The following is a 27262-nucleotide window of genomic DNA, read 5'->3' as shown; positions in this document are numbered from 1 at the left end:
CCAAGAGTGGCCTGAGAGAGTGGAGGGAGATTGGAGAGGGAAGAGCCTGAGAAGCAAAGACAGAGGTGTGGGAAAAACTGCAGCGACTTAAAAAAAAAAAAAAAAAGGCCAAGATTTCAGCTGCTGTCAGATAATAGACTTTAAAGAGACTTAATGCTTACCATCGTCCGGGCCCAAACCTGGGACTTTTAGAAGAAGGTATGGTTATATATTAGCATTGTGGCTCGAGGCTCAGAAACAACTTCAAACCCGGACAGCAGCACGCCTAGAGCGCCTCAGCCTTCGCTGGGTCTTCGGCGCTGCAGCGGCCTCCCGCCCCTCCGCCCCGCCTCCTGCCCCCTCGCCCCGCCCCCGATCCCTTCGCCCCGCCTCTGGCTCCTGCGCCTGCGCAATCCCCTAGCTCCGCCCTGCCCCTGCCCAAGCAGCCGCCAGAGAGGAACGGAGGACGGTGGCCCACGAGGCTCGAGCAGACAACGCGGCGGCGATGTCCGCGAGCCAGGCGAGCGCCGCGGCGGTAGCGGCGGGGCCTCGCGCGTGGCTAGGTGGCCTGGGCTGCGGCCTCCCCGCGGGTCCCTGGAAGCGGGCGCGCGGCCGGCGCGGGAGCAGAGGCGGAGGCCCCGGCGCGTCCTTCTGCCCCGCAGCCTGAGCCCGGGCGGCTGGAGGGCTCCGCTGCCCGAGGATGGGAATTCTCTTCACCCGGATCTGGAGACTGTTCAATCACCAGGGTGAGGCTGGGCCGGGCGAGGAGGTCCCGGCCCTTGTCGGGCGGAGGGGGTCGCCTTTGTCTCTCGGGAGCTGGGGAGAGCTTCCTCCCGCCATACACCCATTGCTCCGATTTGATCGCGAGCGCGAAAGGTGTCCTGCTCCACGCCGGGGGCCCAACGCGCGGCCTGGCCTGCCTCCATCCGCGTCGCCGGCCGGCAGTTGTGTTTGGGCCGCACTGACAACAGCTGGGGTTCTAGGGTGAAGACCGAGGGCCCTGGCCCTAGAGGCGCCACCGAGCCCACAGTTTGCAGAATGCGGAAAACTGGAACTAGTGCTGGACTCGTCTGGTTCGCTTCGGGAGGCTCTCTTGGGGGGAGGGGCGGGGAGACCCTCGCTGCGGAATAGTGGTGGGGTCTCTCCTTTGCGCCGTTTGTCTCTGTGGTAAAGGTCAAGCCTAAGGTCGTTTTCCTTCTTGGGTTATTAGAGGGTTTTTTTTGTTGTTGTTGTTGTTTTTTGGTTTTGGCCCTTGTTAAAATGTTTCGCTGAAAGCTTTTAAAAGCCTACCTCGGCTCTCTTTCGTTAGCATTAGGTAACTACCAGGTTACTCTTTAAGTTCGCCCAAAAGCAGACTTTGCCACGGCAGGCATAGGGGATTTATAAAAGAAATTACAGAATTGGGTGTGTGATACTGGAGAGAATATGGTTTTAACAGAACTACATAGTTACTAAAATGAAACGTCGTGCTTTTTTTTTTTTTTTAAGCTCTACTTGCGGTTCATTCCATCTGTCAACCACGTACTGTTTTTCTCTTCTATAAGCTGGTAGCATTGTTGCACCCCACTTTTTCCAGTTAAAACTTAATGAACGGTGGTGCCTACTGTTTAGACGGAGCTGTTTCCTGGTTTGCTCCTCCTCCGGGATAGAGCTGGCTTTATGGAATTACTTGTAATACCTAGTGGGTTATGCTTCTTTAATAATAATTTTTTTAAAAAAATTATACTTTAGATAACGGTACTAAATGAAGTGGAAGGCAATAAAGAGGATTATTTGCACTGTCTGGTCAGCAGAGTTCGAATGACGGGGTAGTGGTCTCCAGTGGCTTCATAATTCCGTGGGTCTACATACTCTTACCTAGCACAGGAGGAATTTGTGGGGATCTACAGTTTTTGAATATTAAAACTCTAGGTTTGAAGTACTAACGATTATATCGTTGTAGAACTGGTGATGTTTATGTGGGTAATAAGTATCTAGTTCTGTTCTATACAATCTGTGAATTTAGTGAAGCTAGTGTTTCAGTTCTGCTTTCCTTTAGAAAGACTTTGTGCTTTAAAGTGTCTCTGGTCCTGTCCTCACTTTCTTGTTTGACTTAATGGCAACTGTTGCTGTAACTTAAAAAGTGAATTAGAACTTTAAAAGAAACTCAGCTAATCGCAAGTGATAGCACGAATACATTGGTATCAGTACAGATCTTATACTCTGCATGTTGTAGTAGTGTTTGCCTGGACATTTACTCCTTGTTTAAAAATTAACAAGAGAATTAATAGAGTTCAGTTTCTAGAAAATTCCCAGTCAGTATAGTGAAACCGTGAAGAAACAGTTTGTTAAATGGTCTTTTCTCAGCACAGTAGCTTCATGGGATTCACTGTGGCAGACACTTGTTGGTATTTTTGGACCTGTGGAGAATGGGACACAGAAATTAGGCGTGTCTTCCATGCTTTGTTTTACAGAAGGTTCAGGACATGTTTCCGTACTCGTCACAGACGTGACGAAAGTGGCTTTGGATAATTGCAGAGTTTGATAGACTGATGAACGCAGAGACATAGCAGCTCTGTCTTCTCAAAAAGCAGCTGCTCAGTTAAAGCCGTGGTGGTGAGCTGCCTACCTAACCGAGGAAACCGGAGGTTATATTTAGGTGAAGCAGATTCTGCAGTGCTCCAACATTATTCTAGATATTGTCATTTATTGACACCGTTAAAAAAAATACTGAGGCTGGGGCTGGGGCTCAGTGGTTCCCACTTCACCACCCCTGTCCGAGAGAAAACAGGATGTGGTGGTGGAGGTCACCTGTGATCCTGTCACTAAGGATGCACATCCTTGGCTACATAGTAAAGTTAAGGATAACCTGAGCTAAGGATTGGGGATTTAGCTCAGTGGTAGAGCACTTGCCTAGCAAGCGCAAGGCCCTGGGTTCAGTCCTCAGCTCCGGGGGAACAAAAAAGGATAACCTGGGCTAACATGAGATTCTGTCTCAAAAAATAAAAAATCTGTAAGTAGTTATTTCCCTGGAAAAGAGGAAGCAGGCTCAAGTGGCTTCTGTCGGTTGAGAAAGAAACAAAGAAATGAGGTGATGCTCGTTGATCTTTTTAAGAAGCCACTGACAACTTTTCTCCCTGTTGACTGAGTTATGTTGTGAATCTTTAGATTAGGTTTGCCATCCATGACTCTGCACCTCTAGAAGAGCCTGTTGTCAGTGTTTGGCTTAAATACCTTTCTAGCTCCTGTTGGGATCTAGGGCAGCAGTTCTCAACCTGTGGGTTTCCATCCCTAAGACCATGGGAAAAAACTGGTTTTTACTCTTCATAACAGTAGCAAAATTCGAGTTATGAAGTAGCAGTAAAGTAACTTTATGGTTGAGGGGAACTATGTTAAAGGCTCTCCGCATTTGGAAGGCTGAGAACCACTGCTCTAGGTGTTGGGAATAAGGCAGAGAATGAAACAGACAAATCTTGCCTTTATGAAACTTTTGTTATAGTCTAAGGCAGAGAAAAGAGAGCAGCCTGTCTCTATAGATGAATTGGCAGCTGGTGAATCTAGTGTGACTTTTGCAACACTGGGCTCCAGCTGTTTCACCTGGGTTGGTTAAACTGCCTCAGTTGTATTACTTCTAGAAATTTCCATTTTACAGATGCACTTAGGGCTTTATTTGAAAATGGCCTGGATGGGGTTGGGGATTTAGCTCAGTGGTAGAGCGCTTGCCTAGCAAGCGCAAGGCCCTGGGTTCGGTCCCCAACTCCGAAAAAAAGAACCAAAAAAAAAAAAAAAAAAAAAAGAAAAAGAAAAGAAAAAAAAAAAAAAAAGAAAATGGCCTGGGATGTTAAACAAGGATCTCTAGTGCCAGCGTGTTCTCACCATACCCTCCCCGCCAACATACACACACACACACACACACACACACACACACACACACACACACACACACCTTTATAAAGAATGTGGGTAGGTGAAGGAAGAATCTTTCCAACACCTATGTAGACTGTAAAAGGTGTGGAAATTCCCTGTTGACAGCCTTGCTCCTCCATCTGCTCATTGGTTGTTAGGAAAGGAATCAAGTTATGAATGCGTGCTGGCAAAGCTGCCCCCCTGCTGTGTTGGTCTTGTGTTGGGGAAGCCACCTCGGTTCCTGGTCTTTTTTTCAAGGGAGTTCATCCATACAGGAGAGTACAGCAGGAAGTGACTGGACATTGTACCTTGTCAGGACACTGCCCTGTCTGCATTCTCTCAGTGAGTGCAGAGTGGAGCTTCTGGAGGGACATTGTTCTTGATGACAGTGCACTCTGGACAAGCTGTTTGTAGTGCACGCACCTTTACCCTTAGTACCTAGGTCTTGTGTGGCATAGTGATTACTTTTATCTTCTTACCAGTACCTCGTTCTAATCAGTCTTTGTAAAACTTTCCAACCTCAAACTATTGTGTAATTTCTGCCTCCTAATGGGTTTCTGATTTTCATCTTTGTTTCTCATTTTTTTTCCTCCCCCAGCAATTTCTTAAAAGCAAGTCTTTGTTACTACAGATTTAGGGTGAACAGATGTTTCTGAGCTTTTGATGTTGGGACACAACATGTCATCTACAACATTCATGCTCAGAATTACATGGTCAGTTTTACCAAAAAACAAAAGTAAAAAAAAAAAAACTTCATAGTATTTTAAATAAGTTTATGGCTTTTGTGCTGGGTCTCATCACAGAATTGATATGCCTACCAGACCTAGACTTGGTAAGGCTAAGTGATAATTTGAATATGAGATGTTTGTGTTTTCCAACTTTTTGTGATTCATAGAGATAGAAGGTCTTTAAATGATGGTTACTTTTAATTTTTTTGATGAATTTACCAAGTAGTAGTCAGATAGATATAGACTTAGACAACCAGTGGACTAGTAGGCTGCCTGGGTGTGTCGAAGAAAATGAAGGAGGAAGGAGCCTTGGACAAGAAGTGTTTTTATGACAAACTACTGATTGGTAAGGTAGAGTCCAGGTCAAATTCTGAATCCCAGCAGAGAATGATGGTGGTGTTTGGGCTTTCCTGAGTGCAGAAGTACTGTGGGAAAGGCCTTCTAAATGAAGTCATACAAAACAGCAATTGCAGTGATTCACAAGTGCCAAGGAGTTGAAATGGCCAAAGTCTGATTGACATCTGTCCTCCGTCATCACCTACCTCCTATTATGCTATATTGTATGCTCTGTGGAGTATGTGACTTTGTAAGCACATTGTAAGGAGGAATTCTAACACTGCAGATTTACATTCTCTGTAGAGCGTTGTTATGTCTGGTAATGAGCACAGAGTGCAGAGACCGTAAGGATGTGCGGGAGTTGGTTTAGTACTAGAACGTCTGTGGATGATCTAATTCTACCTTGGGAATACACTGGCTTGTCACTATTGTGGTGGCACCGCACACACACAACTCTGTCTTACTGTTGCAGTCCTCGTTATGACTCAAACGCCCTGCCTTTGATTTAGGAAGCCACCGAAACAGCCATTGATACTGTAAGCGCATTCCCCTCTAGTGGTTGGAGTGAATTCAGTGTGTGGACATGAGGATGTGTGGGGAGGTGATCCACTGGATTACAGACTCTTCTCTACATTGAACTTTGTGTGTCCACTTAACACAGACACCCACACCCAGCCTGTGGCTCTTTGGAGAGGTTTTTTGCACATGCTTGATTTACATTTCTTCTCCTTCTTCTTCGTCGTCGTCGTCTTCTTCTTCTTCTCCTTCTTCTCCTTCTCCTTCTCCTTCTTCTTCTTCTTCTTCTTCTTCTTCTTCTTCTTCTTCTTCTTCTTCTTCTTCTTCTTCTTCTTCTTCTTCTTCTTCTTCTCTTTCTTGAAATGTCATGATAGCCTTTTATGGTACAATAGCTTACATTCCCTCTGTTTATATTTTTAGTAGTCTCAGTTGGGGTATGTATTTATGTATTTGGTGGTGGTGTAGGACTTGGTTAATTTTGTAAAGTTAAGCACAAGAGCAGTGTCACCAGATTGGAGAATGGTGCTAGCAAAATTAAGTGGAAAGTCGGTGGGGTAATCTGGAGACTAGGTCCATTGACCAGCTGTCTGGGTTTAGTGTGCAGCCAAGAAAGGAATTAGGCGTTTAGGATTAAGACACTTACCCTTTGCCACAGTCATCCCTTCTCACCTTGTCCCCAGTGATGTAACCTCCATTTTCCTATCTGCTTTACCAGCAGGGGCATAGAAGGACATGTGGCCTTCAAGGCTTCTAACTTCCGGTGTCCCAGCACCTTCTTACCTTTCCTGCTCACCTGTTAGGACTTCCCTCATTCCCAGTCTTGTGGAACATAACATGGTTCTCTTGGGGAGCTAAATCTTTTATCTAGCTGTCTGTTTTTCCATTTTGAGTAGTTAAAAACTTTACATTGTGCCTCCAGGTACAGGGTCATACATTGTATCATCCACCATACACTCCCACCCCTGGATTTTGTTGTTGGGTTTTTTCTAGACACTCTATCCTTTCTTTAGCTTGTATCCTGAGAAAATGAAATTTTTGTGATGTGAGCCTCTTCCCCTCTGCCTTACTTTAGCATCTGTTGCTTTGATAGTGGTTCTGCTCAGGATGCTTGCTTGTCCTGCTCAGCATGTGGCCAGGTGCGACCTCCCTCCCCCACCCCCCTCTCACCCCCCTACGCTTTCTTAGGTATTTTTGATGTAGATAATCCTTTCTGGGAGCTAAAAAAAAGTAGTGTTTTAGAATCAGAACATAAGTCCTTGAAGGCCTCACTAAAGATCACAAAACAAAAGCAAAGAACCGAAACTTGTGTCCAAACTATAGGATGGGGTTTAACGGGGAAAGGTATTGTTTTAGAAACCAGGTAGGTTTCCTGCCAGTGTCTCCTCTTATTCAGTGTATGTTTAGAAACTCAATTTAGAATGTCATTGGAAAGACAGTTTTTTTTAAAACAATTATCACGCGGGGTCATACCCTGTTTAACAGAAAGCTGTGTTCATTTCAGCTGCCTTTTCCCTGCTGACCAAGATGGTTCCAAGGGACCCTCTTTAAAACTCAGATTCATCTTGTGAGGCGAAAGGATTTATCACCACTGAGAACTTTTACCATGGTGTACCTCAGGCTCTGGAAGCAAGAATGACAAAGCATTTGAGAAGCAATAGCACTGCGACATTGCCTGCTCATAACGTCCGGATGTGATTAAGGGCTGTGCAAACAGATAACGTGTTGTCATCTGTAGACACATTGTTCACACACACATCCGTGCTTAAGTCATTGCTTATGTCATTTCACATAGACTCTTGTATTTTTTATTACTTTTGGACGGGTCCTGTTTAGTCTGTAAAGTTTCAAGAACACCATTCCTTTCATTGATGATTATAAATGTGTTTTGTTTCTGAGCACTAGAAGTTTTCCTAAATTTTGACGGGTAGCTAATCATGAGGGTGGTACAAAATGTACTCCTTCAAGTTAGAATTAAGCTGGTATTTAAGAAATACCAGCTAGCTAGCTTGTTTTAAAACTGAGCCTCACTCTGCAATGTTTGCTGTGTAAACTGTGCTAGCCTGGAACTCACCTGCCTCTGCCTCTGCAGTGGTGTGATTAAAGAAGTGTGCCATCACATCCAGTCCAAGGAGGCTTTAACTTAAAATGAGTGTTCAACTAGGAAATTTTCTTTTTGCTTTAATACATGTGTAGATGCTTGTATTAACAGAACAGAAGATAGCATACACCAGCAAATAGGGAATGCTTACATTTGCAAGTAAAATTAGAAAGTTCCACTTGTGCTAGTTAGAAACTTATCTGGAAGAAAGGCTTCCTAGCTGAACTCAGTTACCTGGTCCTGATGCAGATGTGGCCCCACCGTGAAGTACACTCATGGTCATGAAGCCTGTTGGAATCCCACATTACTCAAGAGTTTTCTGATTTTAATTCAGCCATAAAATATACTTTCCTCTGATGAGATTGGTCATTGTTGACTTACTATAATAACACTAAAAATAAATATAATATGTAATTATATATTAATATATACATATGTGTGTGTATATCTGTGTATATATCTATAATGCAGCTGTTAGGTTGGTAGTGAATGTAGCTTGTAAGTGTTAAGCCTGGGTTAGGGAGCCTATACTCAGCCAGTTGAGTTTGTTTTGTGTTTTGAAATAGTGTCTTACCACATTGCCTGGTCCAGCCTGGTGCCTGGAACTTGGGATCTTCCTGTTCACCACTCAAGTGTCTGGAACCTCAGCCGTGGCCACCATTCCTAGCTTGTCAAGCTCCTTCAAAATATATGTCTTTATTGTACTTGCTGGTGTTCTTCTGTGGTACTCATTTTTATGTGTAACTCTCTCTGAGGTTGTGGACTCAGGGGTAGTAGCAGGATTGAGTTTGCAGACTCATGAGATATAAATTTACTGTTACCCATGGAACAAACTCTTCTTTTTCTCCTTCCTGTTCACGTTTCACGTGGACATGCCCAAGGGAAGCCTGCACTTCCACACTCTGAATTCAGTAGCTCAGATCATTTGTAATGGTTGTGACCATATTTGGGGGTCCTTCGCTGAGTGTAGACTTCCTTAGGCCTAGAAAAAGAGGGTGCTTCCGACTGCCTGGAGAGACTGTTGGAAAGATGAGAGTTGTCCATGTAGAATAACAGCACGCTCCTTGCTTGTTGAAGTATTCTTTTGAGTTCTTAGAAGGCTAAAGAGTGCTAATTGCTGACTTATACAGAGTAAAGTATGGGATCTGTGTGTGTGTTGTAAGTCTCTGCTGGTTTTTATTTCAGAGCACAAAGTTATTATTGTTGGGCTGGACAATGCCGGGAAGACTACCATCCTTTACCAGTTGTAAGTATTAACTGCTTAAGATTTAATTTTGTTATTTCTAGTTATTCATTTATTTTTGTGGTTTTGGTCAATGAAATCAATGAAAAGTTATGTGGATCTAAGCAGACGAGCCATAAGCCAGGAGCCAGATTTAAGGAGCTGTCTGTTCTGAGCTAGGAATTTGCACAACACCAAGCAAGCATGCTCACTGTTTGATTTGATTCTCTTGTTTTTAGAAAACAAGAGCATGTTTGTTTATACACTTTGCCCAAATGATCTGTAATACTCTAAAACCATTATTTATTTGAGCTCTTTTATATCTTTAATGAATCATTGTGTGAGCTCAAAAACAAGGGCACTTGGGTATAAGTTAGAAGCCATGCTAACTTGTCCCTTGATATAAGAATTGTGAGATGAGCTACCTTCCTCACTAATTTTGTAAACTTCTCCCCTCCTAGTTCCATGAATGAAGTTGTACATACATCTCCTACAATAGGAAGCAATGTGGAAGAGATTGTGGTTAATAATACACGTTTCCTGATGTGGGATATTGGTGGCCAAGAATCCCTTCGTTCTTCCTGGAACACTTATTATACTAACACAGAGGTAACATTCCTAATGCTACTGTTTACATGAATGTCTGAGTCCTTGAGAAGCATTTGGCTTTGAGTCATTACAGTCTTTAAAAAGGAGCAGCATTTTGATTTTCGAGTGTGAGCCTAGTAGTTTTCCATTCCTTGTTTCCAAACCTTAACTCCATTCATCATCTGGTCTCTGTAGGGAGAGCTGGTGGGTGATCAGGCAGTCAGGTTGTTTGGTCCAGTAGCTACTCTTAAATGTCTTGCATTTCATGATTTCTGATTGCATTTCCTTCTTGCTGTTCATATGTGTCTAAGTGGGAGAAATCCCAGCCAAGTGAAAGGACTCCTCTGTGGTTTGAGTCCTAGCCAGTTTTTGCCGAGTATTTTCTTTTATGCAGTATAGTTGCAGTTGAAGAAATCTTTTAATTATAAAGCATTTTAGATATAATCATATGGTTTTATTTACATGTTTTGTTCCATGAGAATATTTCAAACCTATGACATTTAAATTCATCATCTAGGCCTATAAGTTGAAAGATTGAACCAGTTGTTTTTTTAGTGTGTATTATAAGGCCTTAAAAATACTCTGCACATACATATGTAAGGCTGATATTTAAATCATTAATGATACTACCAAGTGTCTCGTGGCCTGGCCCCAGCACTCCATTAGCATTTCGTCCTGTGATTGGAGGAATTGTATGTATGGCTTATAAAGGTCAATGTCAGACCCCCATACACAGTGCTGCAGGCATTAAATTGTGTCAGCCTTGAAAAGGGTTGATTCAAATGCCATCTAAAGTCTTCTGCCAGCAGACTACCCAGTGAAATGTTGTAGTTGCTGCAAACTAAGGAACAAAAGGCTAAAAACTATAGCATTTTATTTGGGAATTATTATCTAGTCCTAAAAATAAAAATGCAGTGTGTTTCGGTAACAGGTAATGTGAGCGATATAAGTATAGTAACTGAACATTTCCGTCTTCTTTGTGATGCTCTTGGTTAGTGCAGTGGGGTCTGCCCACCCCAGAAGCCACTGTTTGACCATGTGTTCATTACAGAGCTGTGCTTGCAGATAGCAGATGCTCTGGGCACAAGGAAGTACTTCTTTTATATGCCAGTTGATACCTTCAATTTGTTAATTTCTTTATCTGTCACATTGTCCTACCACACATACCGTTCTGGGTTTCAAAGAATAGTCGTAGTGATTGCCTGGAAGTAATTTACACTGGGACCTAAAGTGTTGGGGTTGGTTTTTGGTTTGGTTGGTTTTTTTGTTTGAAATAGTGTTATGGTGTAAATACAGGGATATAGGGATGTAGGCCTATTAGTGTTCATACAGTAGTTTTGAGAAGAAAAATGTTCTATTTTTATTAGAGTGTTAGCATAATATTCTTGGCTTTTGTTTTTTCTTTTAAAAACTAGTAAATGTATTTGAATTAGAAATGAGTCAGATCCTTAAGCTTTATAGCAAGTATGCTACGTATCCCTGGTTCTCTTACCATACAATAGATTTTATGTCTTAATATAAGTGTCATGTAATTAAATGCATAAGCACCTAATGAATTTTCAGATACCAAATTCTGTAAGTCACTAATGATCTTTTTTTTTTTGTAATTATTTTAGTTTGTAATAGTTGTGGTGGACAGCACAGACAGAGAAAGAATTTCTGTAACTAGAGAAGAGCTCTACAAAATGCTAGCCCACGAGGTAAGTCTGCTTTTGGTAGTAAGTGAGAATGGGCATCCTATTACCTCTTACAGTTCCTCATAAAGAGTATTTCAATGTAAAAAATTATCTGTTGGTCATACCTGCTTGTCATTCATGTTTTGGGATTTTCATACTTCCCAAATTTGAAGCGTGACAGGAAACAGGAGAAAGACTGCACAGATAACCGTAGACTGGTCTGTAGCTTAAAACTCGTATTTATAGGTCTCACTGGGCAGAAGAACTTCTGCTATGTAGCTTTCTTTTTAAGTTTTGGGCAAATTATTGATACAGAGGATTATTTTATGACAGGCACATCATAAGTACCTGCACATATAATAGTTCTTGAATGTTCTCTGTTATCAGACTAATATTTAAATCTAGTGGCTCTTAGGGGGGTTTTTTCCCCCATTTTTTTAAATCTCTTTTACCAAATGAAATTATATGACTAGCTCATAATTTTAAGTCTTTTAAAATACTACTAGTCACAGTATTCAAAATTTAAGTAAATTAGGGCTGTGTATATACTCACTGGTAGAATGCTTGCTTGCCTGGCTGTCCTCAAACTCAGAGATCCACTTGCCTCTGCCTCCAGATACCCCAGGTGTGGACCACCACACACAGCTGGAGGCTTTGAGTCTCTACAATACATTCCCTATTGAAAAAAAAAAAAAAAGACATTTCCCCATAGCTTATTGAGGCTGACAAAAACAGTAATCGATAAACAGGAGAAGCAGTTAAAAGGCAGGCAGTTTGACAGGCACACTACGTTCACTTAAGAAAACAGCAGCAATGGCCTCCTTCCTGAGGCTTGTGCCTTTCTTTGCCATCAGCTTTTGTCTGGTGTACAGCACTATACACTAGTCCCTAAATCCAGTTGTAAAACAGTAGGCCGCACCCATAGAAGTCATGCCACTGTTGTACCAGTAGTCACACATTTTCTTTAGCATGGTAGAGCTGTAGTCCACAGGATCCATAGCCAACCAGATTGCTGGAGACAGTTCTTTCTCTAACAGCCCACAAGTACCTTCTAGCTCTGAAAACCATCAGTAGGAAGGATTAACAGTTAACAATGTCTGATATCTCCATATCCTGTAGCCAAAGCATGCATTGTCTTCAGCAGTATGGACTCTACGCAGCTCTGGCATGCAACAGAGAACAGTGGCATTCCTTTATAGTTGTGGCCTTCAGGGCCTCCCTAGCTGACAAGTCATTGAGAGGTTGCCTACTTCTAATATTGGGATTTTTGCCAACAACTTAGAAGTGCTTACCCAACTCACCCAGTGCCTTGGTTTCTTTTCCTGTTCATGTAATACAGTTACTCTGAGAAAAGCAGCTTAAGACAGAATAGATTTGTTTCAGTTTATAATTCCAGAACTATATAGTCAATCTTGGTGAAGAAAACACAGCCAGAAGGCAGGAACGGGAGGCTGACTGATCACATAGCACCCAGATTTAATTAGCAATAATCGCACTTTGGATAAACCTCATTGGCTACAATACCGCCACTGCCAAAGCTTGCACCCAGATCTAAGAAGTAGAGACCAGTGGGAAGTGGGCTTTGTCATACAGTTTCAAGGTCTACCCCGGTAGTTTAGTTCCTCCAGTAAGGCTGTTTCTGAAAGTTCTGTCATCTTAAGCGGCATCACTAGTTGGGAACCAAGTGTTTACACGAATGAGCCTTTAAGTGATCATTTCATATTCAAACCACAACATAAAAAGTTTTGTATTTAAAACTGTAGCCTTTAGTGTTCTTGGTGTTTTTTATATATCTGTATAACAAGTATTAGCATTGTGTAATGAAATATTTTTACAAACCACAGGTAGGATCTCTCAAAAACTACCATAGTAAGTACCAGTTGATGGCTGAAGGGATACTAAAAAAGAAACATTAGCAGATGTAATACAGCACAAAAGATCTCATCATACCTGCCAGTTTTGTTGTCAGAAGAGAGTGTTGAGAACAGCATATCTGAATGAGAGATAATTGCCCTTTAGTGTTCCACAATCTAAAACATTTACTATGAGTCATCCTACTTCCTTGCCCTGTGTTATTGTGCTACTTCAAGGCTGCTCCATATTTCTTTAACACCAGCAAGTCCTAACTGGACTAGATTTCACTGCTCAATTTGGCTCACTCCCAAGTTAGGAACAGAGCCATACTTGCCTGCTATGTCTAGCACTGGAGTCAGCTTCTTGGTTCTGACATGTTCTAGGCTATTATTGTGCCTTTGCTTTTATATCAGCCAAATTTGGCTGCTGAAAAGATTCCATGCTGGGCAGTCTCCACTCCCAGTATGCTTTTTTTATATATACACTGGAGCTATAATTGCCTAGCCCAAGGCAAGCTTATCACTTGGCTCTTTTATCACTTAAGTCTTCTGTAAACTGCTCTTCTGGTTTTTTAAGCCCTTTAGAAGCTTAATAGCACAACATTTGACTTTCTATTGTTTTTCTGGGAATTCAAGCCTAACAGAAATATTATCACATTTTTTTTTTTTTTTTTTGAGCTGGGGACTGAACCCAGGGCCTTGCACTTACTAGGGAAGTGCTCTACCACTGAGCTAAATCCCCAACCCCCACATTTGTCTTAATGTAGCCTAGAGACCAGCTTTGACCTTCTCTCATTCCCTCTTATTTACCATTTTACAAAACTGCCAGTCTTCTTCATTTAGATTCATTAAAACCTCTCTAACCTCATAAAGATCATGTCCCCTCCTAGGGTTTAGCAACAATAGGGTACCAACTATTGTACCAAAGTTTGCACGATGAATTTATTGACTTACAGGAATATGGGTAAGGGGTTACACAGCTGACACAAAGGCAATTGACCCTAACACCCACACTATGCTGGTTGACTTCCTCATGAAAGCAGCATTCTTGCAAAGCTGTTTGCAACTTACAGATAGTTTTTATGATCCTGAATCTCTTCTCCCCGGTAGACCTTATATGTCTTATAACTTTGGGGATGAAACCTTGTGTCTTATAAGTTTTAGGAGCTTCCTGAGACTTGTGAGTTGTTTTTTTTTTTTTTTTTTTTTTTTTTTTTTTTTTTTTATTTCAGTGGAATGTGATGAAACCTTAGAAAATTGGGATACTTGTCATAAAGTTGTATGCTACTATTGATTCAGTGACTTCTTTTGGATTTTGCATTACAGATTTTATTTGTTTCAGGTAGACTATTAAAAATTTAGGGGACCTAATAAAAGGTGGGGTTTGTAAATTAAGAGTACACTTTTCTTTTAGTGATTGTGCTTAATGAATGACCCCACCCCACCCCAGGTTTATAGGGAGTGGCACCATTAGGTGGTGTGTGACCTTGCTGGAAAAGGTGTCTCATGGAGTGTGGGCTTTGGTTTTAAATACTAAAGCCAGGCCCAGTATTACTTTGTCTTTCTGCTGCCTGAGGATCCAAATGTAGAAATCTTAAGCTAATTTTCCAGCACCATATATATGTTATCTTTAGCAGGAAACCTCCCTGTTTGATTGCTCACATTGTCTAGTATATAGCAGCTCAGTGTCTGAAGTACTTTTTGCCTGGGGACCCTAACCTGGCTGCTTCCCTTTCCTTTGGCTGTTACACCAAGGCCTAGAAAGTTTATGCGATTAACCAGCTTTTCGAGAGACAGGAGTTGAATATAACAAATATTTTGTAATGCCTTTTATTATATGTACAAACACTCTTACTTATACTCATTGCTGGGAGAAGATAAAAAGGAGAAAAGTACAAATCTGGCTGGAGCTGAGGAAAGCCTTAAAGATGGTGCTGGGACCCATAGCAGGCTCCCTGTTGGGCTGGAGCAGAGTCAGCAAGCAGGCGGAGCACTGGAGAGTGACAGATGGTGAAAGAGCGGAGGCACTGAATGAGAAATACAGTTAGGCGCGATGCTTCAGAGCTATCTTAAAGCAACACCCAACACAATTATTTTTTAAAAACAGGGTTTCTCTGTGTACCCCTGGCTGTCCTGGAACTTGTTCTGTAGACCAGACTGGCCTTGATCTCAGAGAATAACCTACCTCTGGGGGATCTTCTTTCTGTACCTCCCAAGTGCTGCGCAACACCACTGCCTGACAACAGCATAGTCCTAGTCAATCAGCATTAATAATTTCTCTTCAGTGTGTTCCAAACCTGAAAGTACATTTTTTTAAGCCTTCTCAAGGCTTATAAGAAATACTAAACCTTGAATATACTTAATTTTAACATGGTTTCAGACACCAAAATCTAAAATTTTCTTCAGAATGACTCAAATTGTAGAAGGTATCTTCACAAATGAAGCTTTGGGAGACAAAGAGACAATATTGTGTACCGCAGAGAAGCGGGTGTCTGCATTTGCTGCAGTTTGCTTGACTAAAGTGACAGACAAGTTAGACACTTTTCCTTTTTCCGTGCTTGCCATCGGACACAGGGCATCCATCACACGTCCCTGTCAAGCACTCTGTTGAGGAGCTATCTCCCCAGCTTTAGAAATCATGTGTATTTTTGCCAAGGCTTCATTAAGTTACTCAGGCTGGCCATAGTCATGTAGTCAGCATGCTTCAGCCTCCTAGGTAGTTGTGAGACGATGGCCTGCACTACCAGGCCTGGATATTTTACATTTTTGTCTGTGTAGTTTGCATATAGAGAACATTTAAATTAGCTTGTGAACAAAAGGTTACTGTTGTTTTACCTTAAATTTTCATAGCTTACAAATTTAATTTAATAAATAGCCTTTAATCCAATGTGCTTTCTGTTACTGTCATAATATTGCGTTTGGTCTTGAGGTTATGTAATAAAAAGCAGATTCTCTACCCAGGTAAGATACTATTTTAGGGTTGCCGGTTGTTGTTATAATTTTCAATAAGATTGTTGTGTTTGGTGTGGTGTGCTCGTGTGTATTGTTATGCTGTGGAGGCCCATTGTTGATGTTGGGTGTCTAAGATTCACTTCCACCATATAGCGAGGCAGTCACTAGCTTAATTTGGAGCTCTGTTTTGGCATGCCTGGCTTTGCAACTTTCTCTAGGGAGTCCTTGTCTCCACCTCCTGCACACACTAGGATCAGAGGCAAGCCACACGTCCACCACTTTTACTGACTTCCAGAGCTTAGAATCCGATACTCATGTTTGCTACCACAGCAGATACTTTACTTGCAGAGCCACCTCTCTAATATTGACTGTTAATAACAGTTGATTTTTATAGTCCCAGTTTAGGGGCTTCTCTGTATTCTATTACTACAAATGCTATGTTTAAATTATTTATCAACGGTACAGTGTATATTCCTAACTTGAGCCAAATACCTATATCAGAATTTTGTATTTTGAGTATACCATCACTAGCAAACCCGTGTAAAAGAGTTCAACCTATGCTACAAGAGCTATCAGGACATCTACATGATAAGATAGAAATTAAATCCCATGGACAATCTGTCTGCTTACTAACTCAGCCACATAACACCTTTCAATAACAGCCCATTTTCATTTAGGACAACAAAATATATCTTTAATAATTCCTGTGTATGTTCAAGTCATGATCCAGCTCTTCTGTTTTCATTGTATTTTTAGATTTTTTTCAGTCCGAACTATGTCTGAAACTAATTAAAACTGTTACCCATCTACCTGTGTTCTTGTCTATTCTTACATAATCCTGAAGAGGGCACTCTAAGTCATTTTGATTGTGCATAAAACACTGCAAAAGACTAACCAAAAGGAAGCTTATAGTCTTACACCAGAAAGAGTCAAGTCCCAGAATGTATAAGAATAATCTATGTGGAATAGCATCATTTTGTGTCCACCGCAGATGGTATCTTTAAGCACATTGGCACATTAGTGCTGAAATGGCCCGTTAAAATGGGTGCAATCCCAGCATAGGAAAGCAAAGGTGGGGCCATCTCTAAGTCTGAAGTCAGCACGGTCTGTGTAGCAAGTTCCAGGACTGCGAAAGCTTAGTTGTTAGACCCTGTCTCAGAGAACTAACAGATCTAGGAGAAGAAACATAGCATTCAGCATCTCTGTGTAGACTGGGAAACCGTGAAAAGTTTCGTTTTTTCAGTGTCTCTTTGGGTGAGGACAGATTTTTTTGGGAGGTTTAACTCCCAAATGTGTCAGTTTCATTCTTTGTGGCTCCTTGGCCCAGTATGTGACTGTATCTCACACACACACACACACACACACACACACACACACACACACACACACTGTTTCCAAACTGAGAATTTAGCCCGATGTAGTATATTATAGATTCATTTCTTTTCTTGTGTGCTTAGATGATACCAACTGCATACGTTGTTGGTAACTTGCAGTATGGTCATTTTCTGAAGAATTTAATTCTCTTGTGGACTCCTGGTTATGAATGGTTTGCTCAGGAGATTGGAGGGAAAGGGATGATGCATACAGAAAAGCTGATAGAACAGTGTTGAGATAAGGCTGTCCCAATGTGTCCAGACAGTAGATAGCTTGCTAATTGGAGTTCTTAAGCTGTGAGTGATGCTGTACGCTTGAAATTCTAGCACTCCAGAGTTCAAGGGGGGAAGATAAGGAGTTCAAGATCGGCCTGTGCTGCATAGCAAGACCTTGAAAAGCATAAACAACAAATTACAGTATACAGTAACTAATGCTAATAGAGCTGAAAAGGTAGTGTGGAAGCATAATGAAGGCAGGACTCGGGTGCAGGAGTAAAGGGCGACTGTTAGTAGCCACTGAAGGTTTTGGTTTTTAATGAGTGTGGTAGATATTTCTTATGCTTGAAAATATAAGTATACACACTTAGGGCCGTAAAGCATGTCATTTAAGACTAAACAGTTTATGCTGAGAATCTTCCAGATAGCTCAGTCAATAAAGAGTGTACTGTTCAAGAGTGCCAATCTGCATCTGACCCCCAGCACACACCTCTGAAAAAGAGCACAGAGCACACGCCTGTAACTCCAGTGCCGTGCAGGAGGAGACTGGATTCCTAGGCTCAGTGGGCTCCACATTCAGTGAGAGATCCTGTTTCTAAAGAGTGAACATTCAACACTGACCTCTACCTCCACACATATCTGCACATACAGTGCGTAAACTACACCCCTCATGCACATACACAAAGACACAGAGAGATACACAACCGAGAAGTAAGTAAGCCCATACAAAGATTTATTTAAAATATGGTCAGTGTTTGTTTCTGTCAGTCTGTGAGGAGTGAGATGGTGTAGACCGTGAAAATAAAAAATATTAAAAAATAGTTTAGTTTACTAAAAATACAAAAATTAACTAGCTAAGTTGAAAGTCTTTGGGGAAAAGTACTGGCCTTTAAAGTTTGATTTGCTTTTACAGGACCTAAGGAAAGCTGGGTTGCTGATTTTTGCTAATAAACAAGATGTTAAAGAATGCATGACAGTAGCAGAAATCTCCCAGTTTTTGAAGCTCACTTCTATAAAAGACCACCAATGGCATATCCAAGCATGCTGTGCTCTCACTGGCGAGGGGTAAGATGTCTTCTCATTAGTACCATACCCTTGGCTCAGAAACATGTATATCATCAAGTTGATAATATTTCATGGAGCCAATGTCTAAATCAGAGACTTTGGATGGTTATGTAGTAAGATACACATGTATGTACGAAGCTTAGAGAAATGAGAGTATAACAGGTCTGGAAAGGCCAGATAATACTTTTTACCTTTTGAAAAATATGTGTTATAGGTGTGTTACTTGAATAAATGTCTAACCAAATGCTGTGCTCACAGAGGCCAGGAAGCCCTGGCTCTGCTAGGATTGGAGTTACAGGCAAGTTTGAGCCACCATTTGGGTGCTGGAAATGAACATGGGTCCTCTGCAAGGACAGCGGAAAGATGGGAAAACCACTGTTGAGTGTAACAGTGAGTGAACGAACTCAGTGTGTGCATTGGGAAATGCACAGAAGTCAATGGTAGTTAAAGAAGAAATAGACTTTAGGATAGCAGCTGTAAAGTCCTCTTTAAAAATTATTTACTTTATGTGTATGTGCCTGAATGTGTATATATGTGCCATGTCCATGCAGGAACACACAGTGGTCAGAAGAGGATGTTGGACCTTGGAACTTGAGTTACAGGCAGTTGTAAGCCATTGTGTAACCAAACCTGGGTCCTCAAAAGATTAGTGAAAGTTCTTAACTTCTGGACGGGCTCTTCAGTCTAGCGGTAAACTCTTGATTTCAGCAAGAAAAGAAAGGAAATAGAGGAAGTTGGAAATAGGGTGAAAAGCTCAAAGAAAGAGTAAATTTTTTTGCTACTTTCCAAAGGTATGGATATCTGTTCAGAAGCAGTAGAAAGAAACTTGAGGTTCTAAAGACTCGAGTTCAGGGATGAGCTTCTTGATCTTTTCATCAGGGTAAGAAACACAGGACCAAAAGGTGAATTGGGGACAGGATAGGAACTCTCTCCCTTAGGAAACCACCAAGTGCACGTGACGACGAAGCACTCACATCACCAAAACTAGACCAAAAACTTGCTTTCCTTTGGGAGTCATTGTGGGCTGTGGAGTCAAGTGGTCTCTTGACCCCACTCATGCCGTGTGCTGAACTTGCTGGGCCTGGATTTCTTGTATGTATGGGAAGGGTTGTGACATGGCTGCTGGGAAGCTAAGAATCATGGCTGTTACGTGCTTAGTGCAGTTTGTGGTTTATTAGTAGTTGACTGCTGTACATTTAACAGTTGGAAGTCATTTTTTGCATTGTTTTCTGTCAGTTTAAATATAGGAGTCTAATTATGAAGAAAAGTGGTAACTCCCAAAAAACATTTGTTTGCTTCATTGCTTTTTGTATTTTATATTTTTTATACTTATACTTGTTCCAAAAATTTAAGTTAAAACCAATTACAGTTAGATTGGAGAGAAAGCTCAGTGACTAAGAGCATGGTGCTCTTGTAGAGGACCAGAGTTCAGTCCCCAGCATCCATGTCAGGTGGCTTATGACTCTCTAACTCCAGGCCCTGGGGGTATTAGCATCTCCTTTTTGCTTCTGTGGGCACCTGCACGCATGTGTGCATATAGACACATACACATAAATAATAAAAAAGGTGACTTTTCTAAACATTCACTGTAGCAGGCTTTTGTATCTACGTGTTCATCTTAGACCATAATACTCAGGACAGCATTGGAACAGAAGCATCACTTATGACTGTTTCTCTCTTGTTAGGCATTTGACTTCTCTTGTTCCAAGGATGATCCCTTTCTATATTTCAAATTAGTCCAGTTACTTATTAGTCAATAAAAAGTAATAATGATATACTCATTGCGTCAAATATTTTGCATACAGTTATACTATATGCATACTTTGTGTTAAGAACTCTAATATATATTTAGTATAGTATCCCATTATTTTTACTTCATGTCGTGAGCATTTTAATGTCAAAAGTATTTTTGGAAAGGGAAGATTTTACTGTTTTATAATATGAATGTTCTAAACCATGTTGGGCTTTGCTGATTCTAGACATTCAGAGTTCACTCTTTCCTACTTAAAAATGCTTTGATGAACAGTCATACAAAAACTGGCTTACCTACTGATTTTTGTTTTTAGAATACATTGCTAGAATTAGAAAAACAAGACAGTGATGAACACGCACACAAACACACACACACACACACACACACACACACCCCTGTATTCTCTGGGCATTAGTCATGTGAGTGTCCTGCACGCACACAAACACACACACACACACACACACACACACACACATACACACACACACACACACACACACACCCCTGTATTCTCTGGGCATTAGTCATGTGAGTGTCCTGCATGTGTTAGGCATTGATCTAAGCTTTAAGGTAAAATTGAACCAAAGCCTTTACATCGCTCCTGCTCTCAAATATCATTCTTTGAGTTAAAGAAAACTACGCCTACAGTTGATAGTCTGTAACTTTTTAGTCCATAATTGAATCACATGATTTTTGTTGTCTTTTTAGGTTATGCCAAGGACTTGAATGGATGATGTCACGGCTGAAGATCAGATGATCTCTTCTGACCCCTTCTCATGGACTCTGTATAAACAAAGTGCTGGACTTTATCTGAAAGCTGCAAAAAATGGTTTAGATATATTTATAATAAACTGACTTAAGAGTTTTCTACAAGAAGAAAATTAAGACCATTTATTTGAAAACAGATGAAATGTCACCACCTCGTTTGCTCTCTCATTCCTTCCAAACCTGTGACTGGTATTTTCTCATGATGAATCCTCTCCGGACATGGGAGAGTTCTAATGAATACAAGGGAGAGGAAGACATTTGAACTTGGAGCTTTATTTCCTCGACGAGCCCACCCTGCCCCAAGTGAATGTTCCCTTTTCATTACATTGAATCAAATACGGATCAGCACGGATACTGTTTCCAGTTTTTAAAAATGTAATAATATTATGGAAAGTATTTTACTTAAAGTTGAATATGTATTGTGTATATACCTCAAGTTCAGGTTAATGGCTTTGATTTATTTGTGTTCTAAAGGAAAGCAAATAACACAAGTTAATGACGTTATTTTCCTGATGTCACTGAGTACCATCTTGGTGTTAATTGTCACTGTTTAGTTTACCCTCTGTTCTCTGTATTGTTCTAACAAGCCAACCCCAGCCCAGAATCGGTAAGCTGCTCCTTAAAAATGAAACGGGAGAAAGCTTGACATTGTGTACCTATTTTTGTTGCTCAGTCATACAGATGGAAATCCATAACGCAAGTGGGTAGAGTCTGCTGGACTCCTGGCCTGGTGTGGCCGGGCAGAATTACTCGAGAAGCAGTTGTCAGACTTTCCCTTCTGCTGGTCCTAATTCAGCCAATTCAGCTACTAATCGGTCATTCATAAATTGTGATTAAAATGATCAGGTAATTTTTAATTGAAAATCATGTTGTGAAATATATCTACCCAAAGAGGTAACATCCTATAAATAGTAATAATTAATTTAGCTGCAGCCTTTTCAGGTATTAAATTATATGACAAACAGTTAAAATGAATTTAAGAGTAAACATAAGGCATAGTTTTCAGTGAACATTAATAATTTCTCAATTTGCAGATTAGCATCTGCAAAGGTATCTTCTTCCATTGCATAAAATGCCTTGTTTAATAGTTAACTAATCAAATATTCTGAATGACTTCAAAAATTTGATTGAAAATTTGAGATATCACATTATTTGTACTAGGATTTGACCTAAAACACCTTTTATATTTGTTAACCTTTCTTAAATTTAGTTAAAATTTGAAGTATTTCTGTCGTAATTATAAACAAAATTATTTTGTGTTTTAACATATTCTTGGTGACTCTTTATACTTTTTGTGCCCTGAAAATTTGAAGGTTACTCCAAACTGTCAAGATTTAGGATATTCAAGAAAAGATTTAACTAGTTTTAGTGTCAGACTTTAAAATTTCCTAAGGAATTTGGTAAGAAATAGAAGTCCACTCTATAAGCATTGAGGAAACTTTGAAAAACCTTTAAGTAAATGTAAGACTCTTAATGACTAAACCCATCGGAGTGGATGAGTGTTCCCCTGGAGGCTTGTGTTTGAGACCTGTGCTGTAAGCCTCCCACTTGACCTTCAGCGTAATGTTTCCCACCTGCTCAGAGTGTCAGCACTCGTCACTAGGCTTTCCAGGGCTAAGTCCTTCCTGTTCACATGTTCTCACACTTTTTCAAATCATGAGGCTTTCTCCTGTATAGTAAAAATCCCCTTAAAGACTCAAATCTACGTCGTAGTTTTGTCAGAGACCAATAGTCCATCGAGCCCCCACCTACCCCAGATCTGCAGCTTCTTAGCTTTTATCTGAATAGTCCTTGCACAGTTGCTTGCCTCTCTGTCACATCAGTTCAGCACATAGCAGCACATCCTGGTGTTGCCGAGGTATTGGCTAGAATTTATTCTTAATTAGATGTTTAAAGCATTTACTCCACTGTTAAAGTTGTCTTAGTGTAGTCAGGTATTGACATGACATAAGAAAGCATGAAACTACCACATTTACAAAATATGAGGGATTTGGGGTTTGGTTTTTTTTGTTTGTTTGGTTGGTTTTTTTTTTTTTTGGTTTTTAACTATTTTAGACTCAAATAATATCATACCTGTGTACTTGTACATAAAAACAAAATTATTACTGAGTAAAAAGATTAATATATGAACTATCACAGCTGTCGTTAACAGTATTAATGAGGTCTGAATCCGGAGGGTCCCCTGATTACCATGCTGACAGTTCACATGTCATAGGGCAGAACTCAGCAAGTCCTGTGGTTTCAGGTGTTAATAAGTAAACGTCTCATCCAACCTCACTGTGCTCAGCTTTGAAAAGAACAAAGATTATACCTCTGTACATGTGGGTAGATTTAAAGTGTCCTGTTTTGATACTAATTTTGAAAGTTGTTTATCTTCTCTTGATATCTTGGTAAAACTGGCCGTAAGAGAAACCATTTGAATATATTTGATTTTGTCATAGCATTTATAAAATGTATGTTTCCCATTATATTGAGAGTTTTATTTTAAAAATCCCCTTATGTTTCTAGCACACCTTGGCCATCACAGTAGACAAAGAATTCAGAGAAGGCGAGTGGGTTAGGCTGGGGGAATGAGTATTCATTTTTTTCTCCTGACATTGTCTCTTAAGAAGAAAGTGCTGGCTGGCATCTTTAATGCGGGTTGTGAGCCTAATTACATAAGCATGAGCCAGAAGGGAGAGGACTTTGCTCCCTGGCCTTTAAGAAGTGCCTCGTAGGTAATCATGGAAGTCACAGGTAAGTGCAGGAGCTTGACCGTAGGCAAGAGGTCTCTAAGGTGTTCTTTTCCTTTGTCTGAGTGTATAGTATTACGATGCCTAGAAGGGGGGCGCTGTTGGCCCTCCCTTACAGGCACTTTCTATTTCTTGCTGTAACTACAGCAATCACATACAGTACAGACAACCTCAATCTGTTTATATTAGTGTGTAAATAGAAAAACTGTAAACAGCTGTCTAGTCTTCTCCGCAGGCATTTTGGGAATGCTTCTATACTCTGTTCTACTTTGTTAATGGGGAATAACAGCACATCCTAGATCACCTGTGAACTTTGGGGTCTTCTGATTGCCCTTGGTATCCTGATATTCTCATTTCCAAGATGAGGTAGAGACAGGGTTTCCTTGCATAACAGATTTGAGCACCTGCGTTCTGCAAACACAATCTCAAGAGCAGTTCCATAGCTCAGCTAGCCATTGCTGCCCCGATGCTTGCCCTCCACCAACGGAGGTCGCCTCTGCAGAGTCTACACTTTGCCCATAACCCTCATTCCCCAGACCTAGGCTTTGAGTAACTGCTCTGATTCTGTCCGCCCACCCACCAGTGACTCACCACTCTGCACACTCCCATCTTCAGAGATGCGGAGTCTCTCAGGACAGCAGCTTCAGATCATGGTATACAGATACCAGTAGAAGAATCGGACATTGTACTGCCCTTAGCACCTTAACTCTACTTAACAATCACAACTAGATTCAGAAATACAAGAAAGATATATAGACTATGTCAGGTCCTTAAGTTAGGAATTAGGACCAAAGGCTATTAACTTACATTCACATTATCCTCATGTAGCCAAGAGTGGTGATGTTTTGGAGAATACCAGTCCAGCCAGGCTAACATGAAGATGACAGAACTGTGGTGTTGAGCCTGAAGACATCCTAAAATGGTTTCCCTTGCTCCATTTTTCTTCACATTTGCTTACATAGCAAAGACCAGCATTAAATGTCTAAAGGAATTTTTAATTTGAGAGCTAGTATTACAAAATAAACCTGCTAAAACGGGCTTTAAAAGACAGCAAAATAAGCCATATGTAGTGGTGTTAAAACTAATCCCAGCACTCAGGAAGCTGAGACAGGAGACTCGCTGGGCATACAAGGTCAACCTGGGATAAATAGTATCAGCCACCATGACTACAAAGGGAAAGACTGTCACAAAGGAAAAGAAGAAGGAAGGAAAAGCCAGCAGTCAACCATCATGTGTTTCTGTAGATTCAGATGTGATAGATTCAGGATGCTTCTTATAAAACATCTGTGTCATGTTCCTTAAAGCAGGTGCGCTCCTTTAAGACCATGACAGTAGGCTAAGGGAAAGAGTGAAATCCAACACTCAAAGTGAGAGCTTATATTTAACCCTAAAGTGGATTGAAATCGGGGAGAGATGTAATACAGGATACAGGTGGGCTAATTATGCAATATTTCTTCTTTCTAATTCTCTAACTCTGTACTGTTCCTAAAAATGGATGAGTGAGTCTCTGTGGTGTTGCCTGCTCAATGTGCATATCCTTGGTAGACATTTCTCATAGTGTGTACTTAAAAAGTGCCTGACATTGATTTGTGTTGATTTCTAAGTCCATGTAATAAACGATACATGTTTTCTATGATAGATATTCTTGGGGTTTTTGTTGTTTTTTTTGAGGGGGTGTTGAGACAAGGTCTTACTATGTAGCTCTGTGTATCTTGAAATTATCTATAGAGATAGGGCTGGTCTCCAACTCAGAAGGCTCTGCCTATCTGCCTCTTGAGCTCTGGGACTAAAGCTGTGTGCCACCATTCCCGGTTTGTACTGTATATTCTTGACTTATTTTTGACATAAACCTCAGGGATTCTAAGTCACAATTTATGTTTGATTTCAATGAAACCACAAAGTTAAATATACCAAACCATAGTATATAAAAACACGGACAAAACTAATTTGCTTCCCCTCAACCCCCCAAAAGGGTTTTAACAGATTTATGTAAGGTAAGAGAGGAAGATTTTTAGGGAAAGGAGAGTAAATTCCCAAGTGTGGATGTGACCTTATCAAGAGAGGGTGTCAAATACTTCTGACAAAGCCATATGAAGTGTGGTGGCCTCTGATTACAGTGTTCAAAGCATTCGTGGTTTAGGAAGTGAAGTCATGGGATGGTTTGAGGAGCAGGACTAGGATTTGGGACTAAGGCAGAGGTTCCGCAGTTCCCTGCTGAGCTTGTGTATAACTGTTTACAAGAGTCTTCATGCTGTACTGCTGGGAGAACAGTCACAGCAAACCTGTGGATCATGCTTTCCCCTCCTCTCCCCCCCCCCCCCCCCCCCCGGAGCTGAGGACCGAACCCAGGGCCTTGCGCTTGCTAGGCAAGCGCTCTACCACTGAGCTAAATCCTCAACCCCTGGATCATGCTTTATTAGGCCTTACACATGGCTCATTGCTGTTTGACCATTCATATTTGAAATGGAGTATTAGTTCGATGTTGACAATCTTCACAGTGAGTTTTGTTACAAAATTCTTCATTCTTAGTCTGTGAGAGGCCTCGGCCTAACTCCATGGTGAGGAGGCTTTTTCCCATTCTCATGTCCCTGAATTTTCCCTTTCTGTTCTGTTTCTCTCTCTTACTCTGAGAGGTAAGCCCCCTAATCTTAAGAGTCAATGGTCACTGAAGTTAAAACTTTTCGGAGTAGACCCTCTCTACACAGGAATTGTACAGAGGACCTGAAAGCCCACAGCCAGAGCAATCCAGGATGCAGAAGACAGGACAAAACACCGAAGCAGCTGGCAGAAGACAGCCCCATACTGAACAATGCCTGGAAGAATGGATAGCCACCAATAGACTTGCAACACAGGGCTTCTCTCTACAAGTGGATCGGTTGGCATCCTTAGATCTGTAGCCTTTGGGCTCTTGAAAGCTTTTTTGTTTTTTTAATCTTGCTGGTTTTGTAGTTGAACCTAGAGCCTCATACTTAGTAGTCAAGCCTTCTGCCACAGAGATAAACCCCCAGCCAAAGTTTATTTTATTTTCAAAGTTTATTTCTTAATTCACTCACAGTGTATCAAACATCCACTAAATACTCATTCACCTTTGAGAAGACTGAAGAAGGAATCTTAAAAAAATAAAAATTACGCCAGCTAACCGGCTAAATGTTTAAGAATAATGCCTTTTATCTTCTGACACAACCACTAAGTCCTGAGCCTCTGGTTGCTACACAGTTTACAGCTGTAAAAAAAAAAAGAAAAAGAAAAAGAAAAAGAAAAAGAAAAGAAAAAAAAGGCTCTCATTTGACTTAGATCAGTTTGGCTTTATTGTTTCAGTAATATAAATTGTACAGGATTTCAAGTGAGCCTACAATTCCTGCTTTAACATGTCTTCCAAGACACTGTTTAAGCACACAGGCACAGGGAGACATCTTTATTTGATTCTTTTAAAGCTTAGTTGGTCTTGGGACGAAACAATACCTCCTTTTTAGATTTCTCTAGTAGCCATGTGAGTTGGAACATCATAGATTCAGAGTCCTT

The 27262-nt window shown here is 40.9% G+C and overlaps 1 protein-coding gene across 2 annotated transcripts; it reads left to right on the top strand.

Annotated features, from left to right (window-relative positions):
* Positions 1–488: 488 nt before the first annotated feature.
* On the top strand, positions 489–25378 carry Arl5a (ADP-ribosylation factor like GTPase 5A). Of its 2 annotated transcripts, none has more exons than NM_053979.2 (6): positions 489–725; positions 8728–8788; positions 9226–9373; positions 10969–11052; positions 18336–18487; positions 20949–21415. In NM_053979.2, the coding sequence occupies exons 1-6, from the start codon at positions 680–682 to the stop codon at positions 20995–20997; spliced, it is 540 nt and encodes a 179-aa protein (NP_446431.1). In that variant the 5' UTR covers positions 489–679; the 3' UTR covers positions 20998–21415. The 2 variants fall into 2 exon arrangements, with proteins under 2 accessions (NP_446431.1, XP_008759918.1); XM_008761696.4 differs by lacking the exon at positions 489–725 and adding an exon at positions 789–1052 and having other exon boundaries at positions 20949–25378.
* Positions 25379–27262: the final 1884 nt, after the last annotated feature.

The sequence above is a fragment of the Rattus norvegicus genome, chromosome 3 (assembly GCF_036323735.1).
Source record: "Rattus norvegicus strain BN/NHsdMcwi chromosome 3, GRCr8, whole genome shotgun sequence".
Taxonomy (NCBI): Eukaryota; Metazoa; Chordata; class Mammalia; order Rodentia; family Muridae; genus Rattus; species Rattus norvegicus.
This window is presented reverse-complemented; position numbering and strand designations above follow the sequence as displayed.

Excerpts from the sequence above, each read along its gene's own strand:
- Arl5a (NM_053979.2), top strand. The coding sequence starts at position 680 with ATGGGAATTCTCTTCACCCGGATCTGGAGACTGTTCAATCACCAGG. Across the intron at positions 8,789-9,225 it reads ACTACCATCCTTTACCAGTT|TTCCATGAATGAAGTTGTAC; the intron begins GTAAGTATTAAC and ends CTCCCCTCCTAG. Across the intron at positions 11,053-18,335 it reads ACAAAATGCTAGCCCACGAG|GACCTAAGGAAAGCTGGGTT; the intron begins GTAAGTCTGCTT and ends TTGCTTTTACAG.